The sequence below is a fragment of the Sciurus carolinensis genome, chromosome 18, assembly GCF_902686445.1.
Source record: "Sciurus carolinensis chromosome 18, mSciCar1.2, whole genome shotgun sequence".
Lineage (NCBI taxonomy): Eukaryota > Metazoa > Chordata > Mammalia > Rodentia > Sciuridae > Sciurus > Sciurus carolinensis.
The window spans coordinates 39865785-39879221 of NC_062230.1; the positions used below are offsets into that span (position 1 = coordinate 39865785).

A 13437-nucleotide genomic window follows, 5' to 3' on the forward strand; every position below is an offset into this window, starting at 1 on the left:
TTTTTATATTGAGACAGTCTCGCCAAGTTGCTGTGACTGGTTTTGAACATGTGATCCTCCTACCTCATCCTCTTAGATCACTGGGATTACAGGTGTGCACCATCATACCAAGCAACTTTTTACAACTCAGTTTCATTGTGTAGATTCCCCACATTTTATATGTTCATGCATCACATTTGAGTTTCCACCTTTATGACTCTTGTGAATAGTCTTGCTCTGTGCATTCCTGTATAAATATTCCTTTTTTAAATAAAGTAATATTTAATTAGCTTTTTGAAACAAAGCATTTTGTTGGATTCACTCATTTAAGGTACCAGTCACTTGCACTTTGAAGATGAAAAAACTGAGGCACAGAACTGAGAGATATTTGTCCAGGGGCTAGATCCAGGACTCCACCCCAAGCTGGTAACCCCAGGGCTTGCTCTCCCAGCTCATTTGTTCTGTGTGGGCCAGCCAGATGCTAGTTGCAAGGGACTCAAGTGAATCAGATCTGATTCCCTCCAGTAAGGGCATCTCCAGGGAGGATGGAGCAGAAACACAGGGCTGAGCAGGGAGTGGGTCACTCTACCTGGAAAGGCCTCTAAGCAGAGGTTGTCTTCATTGCTGGGACTGTGGGAACAGAAGCATACAGCTCCTGGAAAAGAAGATGGCAGCAAAACCAGCCTTCCTTCCTTCAAATGACTTCCTGTCGCACTGTCCAAAACCTTGGCTCTAGGTAAATACCCTGTGTTGACTTTCCACACTCATACCTGGACACTCCAGAATCCTCCACTGGTTCAATGTATTTTATTACTTTATTTAACTAACCCCATGCTGAAGAACATTTAGGTTTCACCCAAGTTTTTTGTCACTTGAGTTCTTTCCCAGTGCTTAATGCTTAATTCAATAGAAGTAATAATAACCGTGAAAACAGATCCAAGTTCTTGGCTTCGCGGCTGCCATGAGCCAACAGCTTTCCTCTGCCATGCTTTTCCACCATGATGTTCTACTTCACTTCAGGCCCAGAATTATGGAGTTGGCTGAGCCTCTGAAACTGCAAGCCCAAAATAAACTTTTCCTCCTCTGAATTGTTCTTATGTGCTATTTTGGTCACAGTGACAAAAAAAAGGACTTAAGACACCTTCCTACAGACCCAAATCAAGTTTCTTCAGTTATTTGTGCCTACAAATGAATCCATGTACTTTAGAGAAGCCAGTCAACCTACAGGTACAGGTGAGCCTGATGGGTTTATAAATTTTCCCTTCTCTTTCCCAGTGATTGGCCCAGGATTGGTGCAGAGGGAAGCTATTGAGAGACAGTTTCTCTCTCCCTCTGGATCTTGCCCAAGGGCGAGATGACCACCTGGGATTGGTGGAACCTGTTGTTGCTCACTGGAGGATGAAGCTGACATCAAGGGTGGCAGAGCAGGTTGAAGGACCTGGCTCCTTGATCACATCAAGCCACAGAATACTGTCCTACAGTTGTACTCTGGACTTCATGCAGTGTGAGATCATAGATATCGGGGGTTTTTTTTCTTTTTCTTTTCTTTTTTTTTTTTTTTTTGTAACTGTGGAGGGACAGAATGCCTTTATTTTATTTGTTTATTTGATAGGATCAAACCCAATGCCTCATACATGATAGAAAGTGCTCTGCTACTCAGCCACAACCCCAGCCCTTTTTTTTTTTTTTTTTTTTTTTTTTTTTTTTTTTTTTTGAGGTAGGTTCTCACTAAGTTGCTTAGGGCCTTGCTAAATTGCTGAGGCTGGCCTTGAACTTGGTCATCCTGCCTCAGCCTCCCAAATTACTGGGATTATAGGTGGGCACCATCACATCCAATTTGCTTGTATGTAAGTCTATGTAACACTATGAAGATTAAATAGTAAATACCGTCCTTGTACTGTCTAAAACCATCCCATTTATACTAGTGGTGTGAGTTCCTCCCTTGGGGGAGGGGCACTGGTGCCATTCACTAGAAGGTATATACTGAGTACCTACTGTGAATTGGGCACACATAATGGACTTCTCTCCCATCTGTAGAGCCACTCCACCTCCCCACCCTAGGTCAGTTCTCCTTCATGAAGACCACTGTCCCTTCCAGACTCCTCCACCACCTTGTCTACAAACATCCTCTCTGCATGCTGACCATTCCATCCTTCCCACTATGCCAGCTCAGTCCCTACTACCTATAGGCATATAGGCATGCCCAGCAGATATGAAACCAGACATAGCACAATTCAGCTTTGGAGTTGACCGAGCATTGTCCCACTGGCATTGTCCCCCTGGTGGCTCTATGTGGCTGTTTCCTTGTCTGTAGATAGGAATACTAACAGTCCCAGCCTCTCAGGGCTGTTCTGTGATTCTGACTAGATCATGCTGGTGAGAAGCAGCACTTGCTGTCTGAATGCTTACTGAAAGCACAAGGGTAACCCATGGTCATCAGGCAAGTGTTGGAGAAGTCTACCTATGTCTGGACAGCATCAGTGTTTCCCATTCTGGCCAGTGTACCAAATAACTGGGTGTTGTTGGGTGTTAACAGCAGAATTTGTGATCTTTTGTCAAATGTAGTTCTTCCCAGGATCAACTTGGCCACCAAAACCAAATATGAAAACCCAGAGAGGAAGGTTTTCTTCTGAGCAGTGGGTGCTCCAGGCAGGTTGTGCCCTTCTGGGCTGTGGTGCCTGTCCTCCAAGGGTTCCAAGGCCAGCAGAGACCAACAGGAATAGGCTGCTTTATAAACAAACAGGACTGCAAGGGAAGCGAGTTCACTCCTTTACCTGAGTCAGGGTGGGGACCAATCTAGAAGAGACTTTATAGAGCGCTAGGGCCCAAGAGAGGAGGAAAGGGTTGACCAACTGGAAATAGGGGGCCTGGATGGCCTGTCACAGGTTTGGCCCTCAGGAAACTGGGAACCACTATTGTTCTGACAGCTGGCTCTAGTGAAAGTGATATTAATAAACATACACTTACCCTAGGACCCAAAGATTCCACTCCTAAGTATATATTTGAAAAATGAGTGCTGAGCACTGTGGCACACACCCGTAATCCCAGCAACTTGGGAGGCTGAGGCAGGAGGATTGGAAGATGGACACAAGCCTGGGAAACTTGGCTAGTCCCTTTCTCAAAATAAAAAGTATTGAAAGGGATGGGCTGGGGCTGGGGTGTGGCTCAGTGGTAGAGCTTGCCTGGCACGTGTGAGGCACTGGGTTCAATCCTCAGCACCACATAAATAAATAAGTAAAATAAAGGTATCGTGTCCATTTACAACTAAAATTTTTTTTTAATTTACATCCTTTATGTAACACCTCAATAAAGGTTAATATGTATTACCGATAATGATAATAGCGACCAGTTACTGGGGGCTGTGTTCTGCCCGCCCACCAGACGGCACTCCCTCCGCCTTGGAAACACTGGCTCATGTGAAAGGTTTGTGCAGAGGACGGGAGGTGGAAACGCGAAGCTCGCTGGGGAGGGAGGATCGTTCCAGGAGTGGATGGTACCCGGCTCAGGCGCCTGCGCCGTGCCCAGAGCGTGTCCGGGTACAGGACCACAGACTTGCGGCAGTGACTCCGACCTCCGGTGGACTGCGGCCCCTCCCACCACGCTCCTGCGGAGAGCCCTGCCCGCAAGACCGCAAGACAAGCCAGCCAATCAGCAGCCGACCTGGCCTGGGGTCCCTCAACCAAGGGCCTCCGTCACCTAGGCTGACCACCCGCCTCCAATGGGCGAGCTGCCCTGCGGCTGCCAATGAGCAGCGGCCTTACGTGTTGCGCCGCTCTCGGACCGCAGCGTCTCCGCAGCGAGCGCTCTACTCCGAATACCGGTTGGCGCCCCGCCAGCCAATCACCAGTGCGCCCCAGGTCCCGTAGCCAATGGCCTACCGCCTCCCCGCGTCCGGTCTCGGCGGTTGGAGCCGAGCTCCCTCAGCCCGCGGAAGGCGGGGACGGATTGGCGCAGGCAGCGGCCAATGGGCGGCACGCGCGAGACGCGGGGCCAATGAGCGCGCCGGGGGCGGGGCGGACGCCGCGGCGGGCGGCTGCAAGGAGCGGCCGGTGGCGGCGGCGGCGGCGGCCGGTGACGGCGGCGGGCGGCGGCGAGCGGCCATGGCGAAGGCGGAGGCCAGCGGCGACGACGCCCGCTGCGTACGACTGAGCGCCGAGCGGGCCCAGGCGCTGCTGGCCGACGTGGACACGCTGCTGTTCGACTGCGACGGCGTGCTGTGGCGCGGCGAGACGGCGGTGCCCGGCGCGCCCGAGACCCTGAGGGCGCTGCGGGCCCGCGGCAAGCGCCTGGGCTTCATCACCAACAACAGCAGCAAGACGCGCGCGGCCTACGCCGAGAAGCTGCAGCGCCTGGGCTTCGGGGGCCCGGTGGGGCCCGGCGCGGGCCTGGAGGTCTTCGGCACGGCCTACTGCACCGCGCTCTACCTGCGCCAGCGCTTGGCCGGCGCGCCGGCCCCCAAGGCCTACGTGCTGGGCAGCCCGGCCCTGGCCGCGGAGCTGGAGGCCGTGGGCGTCGCCAGCGTGGGCGTGGGGCCCGAACCACTGCGGGGCGAAGGCCCGGCCGACTGGCTGGCCGCGCCGCTGGAGGCGGACGTGGGCGCTGTCGTGGTGGGCTTCGACCCGCACTTCAGCTACATGAAGCTCACGAAGGCTGTGCGCTACCTGCAGCAGCCCGGCTGCCTGCTCGTGGGCACCAACATGGACAACCGGCTCCCCTTGGAGAAAGGCCACTTCATCGCGGGTCCGTGCGCCCCGGGGCGGGAGGCCAGAGGGCGGGCTGCGGCCCCTCCCCGCCCTCTGACCCCGCGGCCCTTCCCTCCTTCTGCCCCGCAGGTACTGGCTGCCTGGTTCGAGCGGTGGAGATGGCCGCCCAACGTCAGGCCGACATCATCGGAAAGCCCAGTCGCTTCATCTTCGACTGCGTGTCCCAGGAGTACGGCATCAACCCCGAACGCACCGTCATGGTGGGGGACCGTCTGGACACAGATATCCTCCTGGGCGTCACCTGTGGCTTGAAGACCATCCTGACCCTCACAGGAGTCTCCACGCTAGAGGATGTGAAGAATAATCAGGAAAGTGACTGCGTGTCTAAGAAGAAAATGGTCCCTGACTTCTATGTTGACAGCATAGCCGACCTCCTGCCCGCCCTTCAAGGTTAAAGATTAGTGTCTTTAATCTCCAGAATAAAAAAAAATTGAAAATCACTTAACCAAATTAATAGGTGGGGCCTAGGCATCCGCTCAGCGAGGTGACCACAGTGTGATTGGAGTTAAACAAAGGTGTTTGTTAGCTTTGTAAGTAAATGTTGTGGGGGGGGGCAGTGTTGTTTACAAATGCTTATTTTAAGATGCACTTTTAATCTTTGAGGGCATTGTGGGGATGGGTCCTGGGCCTTGGATGTATTGGCAAGGGCAGGCATAGCATCTGTCCAGGATTCAGGTAACTTCAGGCCCTGCTGATGATACTGAGGCAGGTCTAGGAGTGTGTGTCATTTATTTTGACAGAAAAATTTATTCAGGGATTAAGCCCCCTTGAAGGGCAGAGGGGTGGTGGGGCTGATTATTGTGACTGTTGTGAAACATTTGTGCAGAATGGACCAGGCCTTCCAACCCTCACCCTGCATGGCCATGCAGCAGAGGAGCAGCTGCTGTGTTCCAGCTCCTCACCTGCAAGGCAGGAGTGGAGGGGGCTGCTCCCAAATGGTGTCACCCTGTCTTTGGGGTGTGGGGTGTTGCCCTTGCTGCCCTCCACCCTCCCCTGCTTCCTTGAAAACCACTTTGATGTCACAATTGTCTGTTCCATTTCAGATGCCCAGGGCTGCGGCTCCTCATATACAACTGCCCAGTTCTGTAAACTCAGCCCACCTAAACCTCGGCTGTCTCAAGTGTGCATTTAAACCCAGGTGACTCAGACTGAGTGCATTGTGGGATGAGGGGCCAAGTGGGCGTGGATGTCTTCACTGCACTCTGGGCTGCTCTGCAAGGAGCTCAGAGCAGCACGGGTACCAAAATAATACTTTTTTTTTCCAACTTGTAAACAACTTTGTCAATTGGTGGAACTGAAAATTTAAGATAAGTGTGTGGATTAATAGCTGTGCTCTGTCTCATAGAGAAAATCCCACTAAAGACTCCATGCCCCAAAAGCAGCAGCACAGCTAACGGCATGTGTTAGCCAAGGACTGCCTGTTGCCTGGGGCACGCTTTCGCCGGGGGAGGGAAGAGGTCCCCCAGAACAAGAATTCCTTTTACAGACTCCCATCTCAACTCCAGTCTCTTCCTGTTTTTCTGTTCCCTGGGTCTGGGTGGGGGTTAGATATCAGTGGCCCATGAAACCACCTATCTTGGTCCTGGATTCCCTTGTTGATAGCCAGTGGAAGGACTGGCAGAGCCCACCAGCCAGCCAGGGGTTCTTGACAGGGGCTCTGACCTTTTCTGTCTATTCCTTAGGCTTGCTGACCTTTAGCAGCCTGCTGAGCAACTCAGCAACATTTGCAGGGTAGAGCCTGGGAAGCTGTTCCTTTCAGCTGACTCCTTCCTGGTGCCTTGCCCTGCACCCAGTGGCTTCTCTCCCAGCCTCATGGTCACAGTACTCCTTCACCTGTTCACCAAGTTCTCAGAGCAATAAAGGGTATTCCACCCCTGCAGCTGCTCCTGGCCAGTGTGGCTGGGGTTGGGACCATGCCACAAGGCAACATGAGGGCAACCATGCCTGTGAGGTTGGTGGTGCTGACGTTGGCTCTGCGAGGTCGGCTCAAGGTGGGTCTGGATATTGAGCAGGCCTGTCAGGGCGTTGTCACCCACACCAGGAGCACGTGGCAGGTGTGGCAGCCAGCAACACCTCCCTCTTCCACCAGCCCAGGAGCCTGTGTGCACCCCATCTGGCGCTTTGCACTGTGTGAACACAAATGCACATTAAACTCTCAAACCCACACTGACTGGGTCTTCCTTCCTCTCACCTTTGTAGCAGCCCCAAGGTAGCAGCTGTCTTGCTGCAGGTAGGAGCAGGATGGGAGGTCTGAAAGGAGAAGGCCAGGCTGGGATCCCAATTCCAGAGCCTTCAAGAGCTGAAACACTGACCACTGCAGCCCCACCCCATTTCAGGCCTGTTACAGATCAGGTTCTGAGGATCAGGAAAAGCAGGGTACAAAACCAGAGCAGGACTGGGCCAAAGGATGAAACAGGTGAAAACACACAGCCGAGTTACCAAGCATCACATGGATGAAGAGACACACCAGGACCAGGGCAGTGAGCAAACTGAGAAGTCACCCTGGGGCACACACCTGACCTCCAGTAGACTGCCAGTCTGCACCTAAGGATGCCCACAGCCCTGTGTGGTGTTGGAAGGGGCTAGGAAGCTGCTACAGGTGCACCGGGAGGGAAGAGAGGGAGTACCCAATGGTATAGTGGTAATGAACAGGCGTTTATTGATGGCTCCATGAGTGCCAACTACTATGCCCACTGCTGGGAGTCTGGACGTAACCGAGACTGGAAACAGACTCACATAAACATTAAATCTGTTCAAACTAGACAATCACTTGGCTGGGCCTGGGCTGGGTTCCCACTGAGGCCTTCAGATCTCACATTCTTATGGTACAGGCTAGGTGTCAAGAACCAGGCCTGATGACTGGCATCCCCAGTGGGAGAGGGGACTGTCCTGGCCTTGACCAGGACATCAGATACTGAGCTGGGGAGGAGGCAGTGGGGTCAGGAGGGGAGGGTACAGTTGTTTGGCTCATCAGGCATCCTGAGTTTTCCTGGGCCAACTCCTCCAAGGGGCTGCAGACAATCAGTGCATTGTCAGCAGGGGCTGCAGCATGGAGCAAGGGAGCAGCCACACACAGAGCCCCAGGCCTGGCCCTGCTGAGGTAAGTGCCTCTACCATTCCTGGGACAAAGACCTGGGGATGCCCTGGACAGGGGATGAAGGACCACCACCCACCCCACCATGACCCTTCCCTAAGCAAATCGGCTCCCTGGTCTCTAGCCCCACTGACTGCAATATGCTCCCAGGTGAAGACCAAGCCCTGCCACTGGGGCTGGAGAACTGCAGGCCTGCTGTTGCTGCTGCTGGCACTGGCCACTGCAGGGGCTGTGGCCGGAGGGCTTCTTGGGTTTGCTCATAGCCCTTCCAAGGTGAGCGCCACCTTAGGCCCAGGGACTAGGGCAGTGGGAAGGGGGCAGGGAGGCTGGTCCTCCAGTGGAGCCAGGACCCAAAGTAAGCCCTAACAGTGGCCTTGCAGCAGAGGACCAGAGGGTTGAAATGCTGCAGCCCAAGGCTGGTGGCCTGTGGGGCTGCTTGGTCTGCCTAGCTGAACTTCCACTTCCCATTTGCAGCCATTGCAGATGCTCCGACTGACCTTCCCAAGCCCCCAGGTTCCCTGGTCCAATCAAACCACCATCGTGGACATGGCCCACAACATGGCAACCATCATAGTGACTCCACCTCAGAGCAACCACAGCTGGGCAGTGCTGTTCGACGGGCAGAGCGTGAGTGGGTGGGGAGGGGTTCAATCCACAGGTGCTGGGGTAGCCCAGCCTCACCCACCTGCCTCCCCAGGGCTGCATCTGTTACCGCCCTGCAGAGCATCGGGCCTGCTTCCTCCGCCTGATGGAGGCCCGAGATCGGGAGACCCTGCAGCTGCTGCTGAACACCTCCAGGGTGAGCATGGCTCCACCACCAGGCCAGGGCCAGACAAAGGGTCCTGTGTTTGGCCCAGCTGGGGCTCTGGTTTCAGGGAAACAGAAAGCTCTATCTTCCCTTAGCTGAGGCTGCTGACAAGAGTAGAAGGTGGGGCCACCAGGAGGGTGTGGGATGCGAGGGCCCCGCCCAGCCAGGAGAGAAGCACCCATGCCATAGCCCACCACAGCCTTTCTGCAGGCCCAAGGGCCCCTCAGCCCAGATCATGACACCCACCATGCCCAGGAGCTGCTGGCAGTGCTTGGGAGCCACACCGTGGACCCTGCCCAGGTGGGGGCTTCAGTGCAGCACCTCTGTGCAAAGACCCCCATCTACTGGGCCCGTCAAGCCAAGGGTGAGTTGGGGCAGGTTGTGTGACTCCCGCAGGACAGTCCACAGAACTGGGTAGGAGCCCTTTGGAAATTCATGAGTCTCCCTCCCACCCAGGGCCCCAGAGGCAGCGGCTGATCTATCTCTGCATTGACATCTGCTTCCCAAGCAACATCTGTGTGTCTGTCTGCTTTTATTACCTCCCAGACTAAGCCCTCTGCCTGGTCCAGCCTGGCCATTGCCCCATAGGCTTCCCCTGTTCCCACAGGCTAGCAATCTGGCTATGTCACCAGCACCTAGAGGGCAGCTGCTGGCAGGACTAATAAACTCTTCCACCTGGCCATGGTGGTGTTCTCTGGGTCCTCGGGACCTGAACAAGGGCAGGGAGTGGGAGGAAGAACGTGACTTGCAGGTGGGCACTAGCTTGGGTCCCCTCAGAAGCTCTAAACCCCAGAGGTCCAACCTCTCTGAAGGGAGTGTAGGCTCTCCCAGCCCAGGCATGTACGGCCTGACTCAGTGGGCCTCCTGATAAGCAGCTGAGCAGAGAGAGCCCCACAGGAGAGGCCTGCAAAGAGGGAGGACTAACCCAGTCAGGTCCAGCTAGCCTGGTGGGCAAAGGCTAATCTCAGAGTTTCACTCTGACCTGAGTTCTATATAGGTCCATCCAGCTAGAGCCGCTGCACCAGGCAGTCCCAGCTGCTCAGTTGCTGCCTGTGATCCTGAGGGGCACAGCCTAGCCCAGCACACTGTCATTGAATGCCAAACAGACAACAGCTTTCTGGTGGCCGCCATACTCTCTCTTGATCTCTCCAGTCTCCACACACCAGAGCCGGGCCAGGTTGTCAGAGGAAGCTGCAAGGAGGGATTAGGCAAAAGCTCAGGCCAGGATGGCCTAAGGCAGAGGAGCGGCAGCAGCCATGAGCCATTCTGGAGGCCAAGGCAGGAGGGCAAGGCTCACCTGTAACAATGTACTGAGAGTCCCCGGAGAAGGCACAGCCCCACATCCAACCTCGGGACGACTCCCCAGGGTTGCTGCTCTTGATGCTGAGCTCTGTCATCAGGGAGAAGTTGGATGTCCTCCAAATCTTGCACGTCTGGTCAGCTGAGCAGGTGGCAAGGAGCCTAGGGTGGGTTCAGAGCGTGGGATGTCATACAATAGCCATCCTCACCCTGAACCCCCTGCCATGCATTAGGCCAGACCTGTCACACCCCCAACTGTCCACAGATCCCCTCCTGGGCTACCAGGTCCTACACGCACGTGGAGTCAGGGCTGAAGCGGCACTGCAGGGCGTAGCGTGTATGAGCTGGGATCTTGGTCTTGGGGATGAGCTGGGTCACTTCATCACCAATGCCCCCTGTCAGATTCCAGACATAACAGTTTCCCTATAGGGTAGGAAGGCAGTCAGTCACTTGAAACCCTGTCTCAGAGCACAACACCCTGAGTGCTAGACCTGAACCCAGAGTCCACCAACACTAGGAGCCAACATACAGAGGGATCTGGGCCAGGGCATGCAGGCTGGTACTTTGAGTCCTGCCCTGGAAGGCCTGCCTCAAAAAGGGCCATGTCCAGTCCATCAAGTGTAGGAGGCCATGCTGGCCAAGGACTCACATACACCATGGCTGCCAGCCAATGGAGATATGTAGAAGGAAAGGAGAGTAAAGTATTCAGAGAGTGCAATAGGCCAAGGCTATGAGGAGGGAAGCCTGGGATATGGGACAAGTGACACACTGGAATCTAAGTGAAGTTAAGGGAGAAAATGAGACTGCAGAGCAAGATCAAATCATAGCATTCCACTGGCAGGAGCAGGGGTGTCTTGGGGTCTAGCTGATAAGCTGAAAAACACTTCTGTGGCTGAGGGAGAATGGATCAGGGGACCAAGGGAAGTCAGAGAAGAGGAAGGGAAGCCACAGAGAGACTAACAGCATCAGGAGACTCTGACCAGGAGGTGACAGGGAGAAAAGAAGGAAGGGGTCAGTCTTAGATTCTGCTGGAGGCTGAGGAGCCTGACCTGAGAGGGCTATGGCAGGTAATGAGGGGGACATCAAAAATGGTACCCAGGTTCATGGTTTTGGAGGCTGGATGGGTGTTAGAAGCTGCAGGGGAGGGGCCTGAGGAACACGGGGGAATGAACCCATCTGCCGGGGATAAGGGGCCGGGTGCTAAGCTGCCCCTGCCTCTGCATTCGCCCCCCCGACTCACAGTGCTATTGACTGCTGCCATGTAGCTAGCATCAGGGTCAATGTGGGCAGATGTGATGGAGACCTCAGGCTCAGGGATCAGCTGCTCATTGTGATCTGTTTTCAGGTCCCAGATGTGGATAGCGCCACTCTGGTCACCCACGATGAGCTCTGCCTGGGGGTCAGGGGAGATGAGGTGTGGCAGGACCCTTACCGTCCAGTCCCTGGATGCCCAGCCCCATGAGTAATCCCTCACCTGGTTGGGATGCAGGCACACGCAGTTAATGGGCGCATTCACCTGGAAGATCCGCTGACACTGCAGGTTTCGAGACCTGTGGGGATGAGGTCACACGCTGTCTCTGGTGGATGCTGTTGATACCCCACCAGATGCCCTCTCTTGTCCCCTTGCTGATGGGAGCTACCTTGTAGGGAACACTTGTGAGGTTTGGTCTTTCACTCCAGGCAGTAGCCTGACATGAGTGACTGACAGGAAAATGAAGCCTGGCCCCTGTCCTCAAGGCAGGGCTACCTCATGGAAGCAATTCCCTCCAACCGGCTTTTCTCCTTCCCTCCATAAATCACCCACACAAACACCCTGGATCAGCCTCTACTTGGAGAGAATCTACTCTACCCAAAGATGGTCCGTCGACCTGGCCCCCCCTCACCCTTGGGCACTGGGTCCCTCCTGCCTAGCACCGGACACCTGAGGTCCCAGATTCGGGCTGTGCAGTCCTCCCCGCCTGTGTACATCCAGCGGCCGTCCTCATGGAAGCCCACAGATGCTATGTTCTTATTGACTCCGTCATAGCTGATGATGGGATTGGGGTTATTGGAGTTGAGATCATACATGCGGATGTGCTGGTAACCTAGGGACACAGGCTGAACTGAAGAATGGCTATGCCCAGGTTGACCTGCTAGAGGTCAGGGGTCAGAGGTCAAGAATCACAGGTACCTGCAGCAGCAATCATGCTGCGATCTGGGGTGATCTCCAGCGCATTTACCTGCTGAGTGTGTTAAGGAGGATGATGAGAAGGGAACCCTGAGGCTAGGGGTTTTTGAGGCCTCCACCACCTGGTTTTGGGCTGCCGCCTACTTCCACCCCAGGCCATCATCCCCACCTGGTTATCCAGCCCAGCACCACCCTGCCCAGCACCCAGGTGGAGGATACGGAGTCCTGGTGCTGCACAGTGCGAGTACAGATTCCACTGTGGGCCTGCCAGAACGCAACAGTGTGGTCATAACCCGCGGTAGCCAAGATGACCGGGTCACTGCCCACTGTGCCTGGGGAGGTGTTCATGGTGCAGCTGCTGGGAAGAATGTAGCCTGCACAGGGCCAGAGAGCTGACAGGCAAGGAGCAAAGGTCAAAGCATCTGGAGGGGAGACAGAGATGAAGTATTTAGGAGATACTCTCTGCGTACTAAACAGACAACACGTCCACTCAGAGCTCAGATATGTATTATTCCGACTTTAAGGACTGGGAAACTGGCTCATACAGGTTCAGGGACGCGCGGTCAGCGGGCGAGACCAGCGGGGACGCCAGGCAGACCGCAGCCGGCAGGGGGCAGTCACGCTGGGCACCTCTGCCGCAGGGTCGGACCGCGCACGCGCAGGCGGTGGGCAGGTCAGAGAAAGCCAAGCGCTACGGCTGCGCATGCGTAGCTGGTCGGCGGCCGGACCTGATGGGAGGGGGCGCTGGCCGTTGGAATCCCCAAGCTCCCCTATGTTCCGACTGTCCTGGCTTCCTCCTGCTGGCCAGCTTCCCCCGACCGCGCCCTCTTAGCCACCCAGAAGCCGATTCCCGGCCCTCGTCCCACGACCTCCGTACCTTACACGCCCTCCGCCTTCTACCGTGGTCCAGGACGGTGAGGGGAGCCGGAGCGAGTCGATAGAGGCCGGGGCGGAGCGTAGAGATATCGATGAGTCTTCTGGGCGAGACCATGGGCACGGTAGGGGGAGAGGACGAGACCAAAGTTCTGGGGCGGGGACTCCAAGAGAAGCTAGGCGCTGAGCACATACCTGTCGCGTCTCCGACCTCAGGCTCACTCGGCACCCCGCCCCCCTGGCGCCGCTGCCCATTTTCAGGCTTGGGACCCAGGCAGGGTCACACAGTCCCCATGTCCTCCCCGACCCCCTGCTCTACCATTCCAGGCTGGGATTGCCAGACAAATTACAGAACTTGAATTTCAGATAAGCAACCAATAACTTTTTAGGTTTCTTTTTTTTTTTTTTTGTTATTTCCAGAAACCCAGAGTGCTGGGGACTCGAACCTGGGCCG

The 13437-nt window shown here is 55.4% G+C and overlaps 3 protein-coding genes across 4 annotated transcripts; 2 read left to right on the forward strand and 1 right to left on the reverse strand.

The window, feature by feature from the left end:
* Nucleotides 1-3991: 3991 nt before the first annotated feature.
* Pgp (phosphoglycolate phosphatase) lies at nt 3992-5182 on the forward strand. The gene is made up of 2 exons (XM_047533511.1): nt 3992-4719; nt 4812-5182. The coding sequence occupies exons 1-2, from the start codon at nt 4080-4082 to the stop codon at nt 5135-5137; spliced, it is 966 nt and encodes a 321-aa protein (XP_047389467.1). The 5' UTR covers nt 3992-4079; the 3' UTR covers nt 5138-5182.
* A 1189-nt stretch (nt 5183-6371) lies between these two features.
* On the forward strand, nt 6372-9812 carry Bricd5 (BRICHOS domain containing 5). The gene is made up of 5 exons (XM_047533512.1): nt 6372-8109; nt 8311-8463; nt 8534-8635; nt 8855-9008; nt 9101-9812. The coding sequence occupies exons 1-5, from the start codon at nt 7792-7794 to the stop codon at nt 9193-9195; spliced, it is 822 nt and encodes a 273-aa protein (XP_047389468.1). The 5' UTR covers nt 6372-7791; the 3' UTR covers nt 9196-9812.
* On the reverse strand, nt 7379-13079 carry Mlst8 (MTOR associated protein, LST8 homolog). Of its 2 annotated transcripts, none has more exons than XM_047533510.1 (9): nt 12988-13079; nt 12330-12532; nt 12114-12162; nt 11865-12027; nt 11418-11493; nt 11184-11336; nt 10242-10366; nt 9942-10105; nt 7379-9835 (listed from the first exon to the last, which is right to left on the reverse strand). In XM_047533510.1, the coding sequence occupies exons 2-9, from the start codon at nt 12456-12458 to the stop codon at nt 9717-9719; spliced, it is 978 nt and encodes a 325-aa protein (XP_047389466.1). In that variant the 5' UTR covers nt 12459-12532; nt 12988-13079; the 3' UTR covers nt 7379-9716. The 2 variants fall into 2 exon arrangements, with proteins under 2 accessions (XP_047389466.1, XP_047389465.1); XM_047533509.1 differs by having other exon boundaries at nt 12114-12165.
* Between the last annotated feature and the right edge of the window lie 358 nt (nt 13080-13437).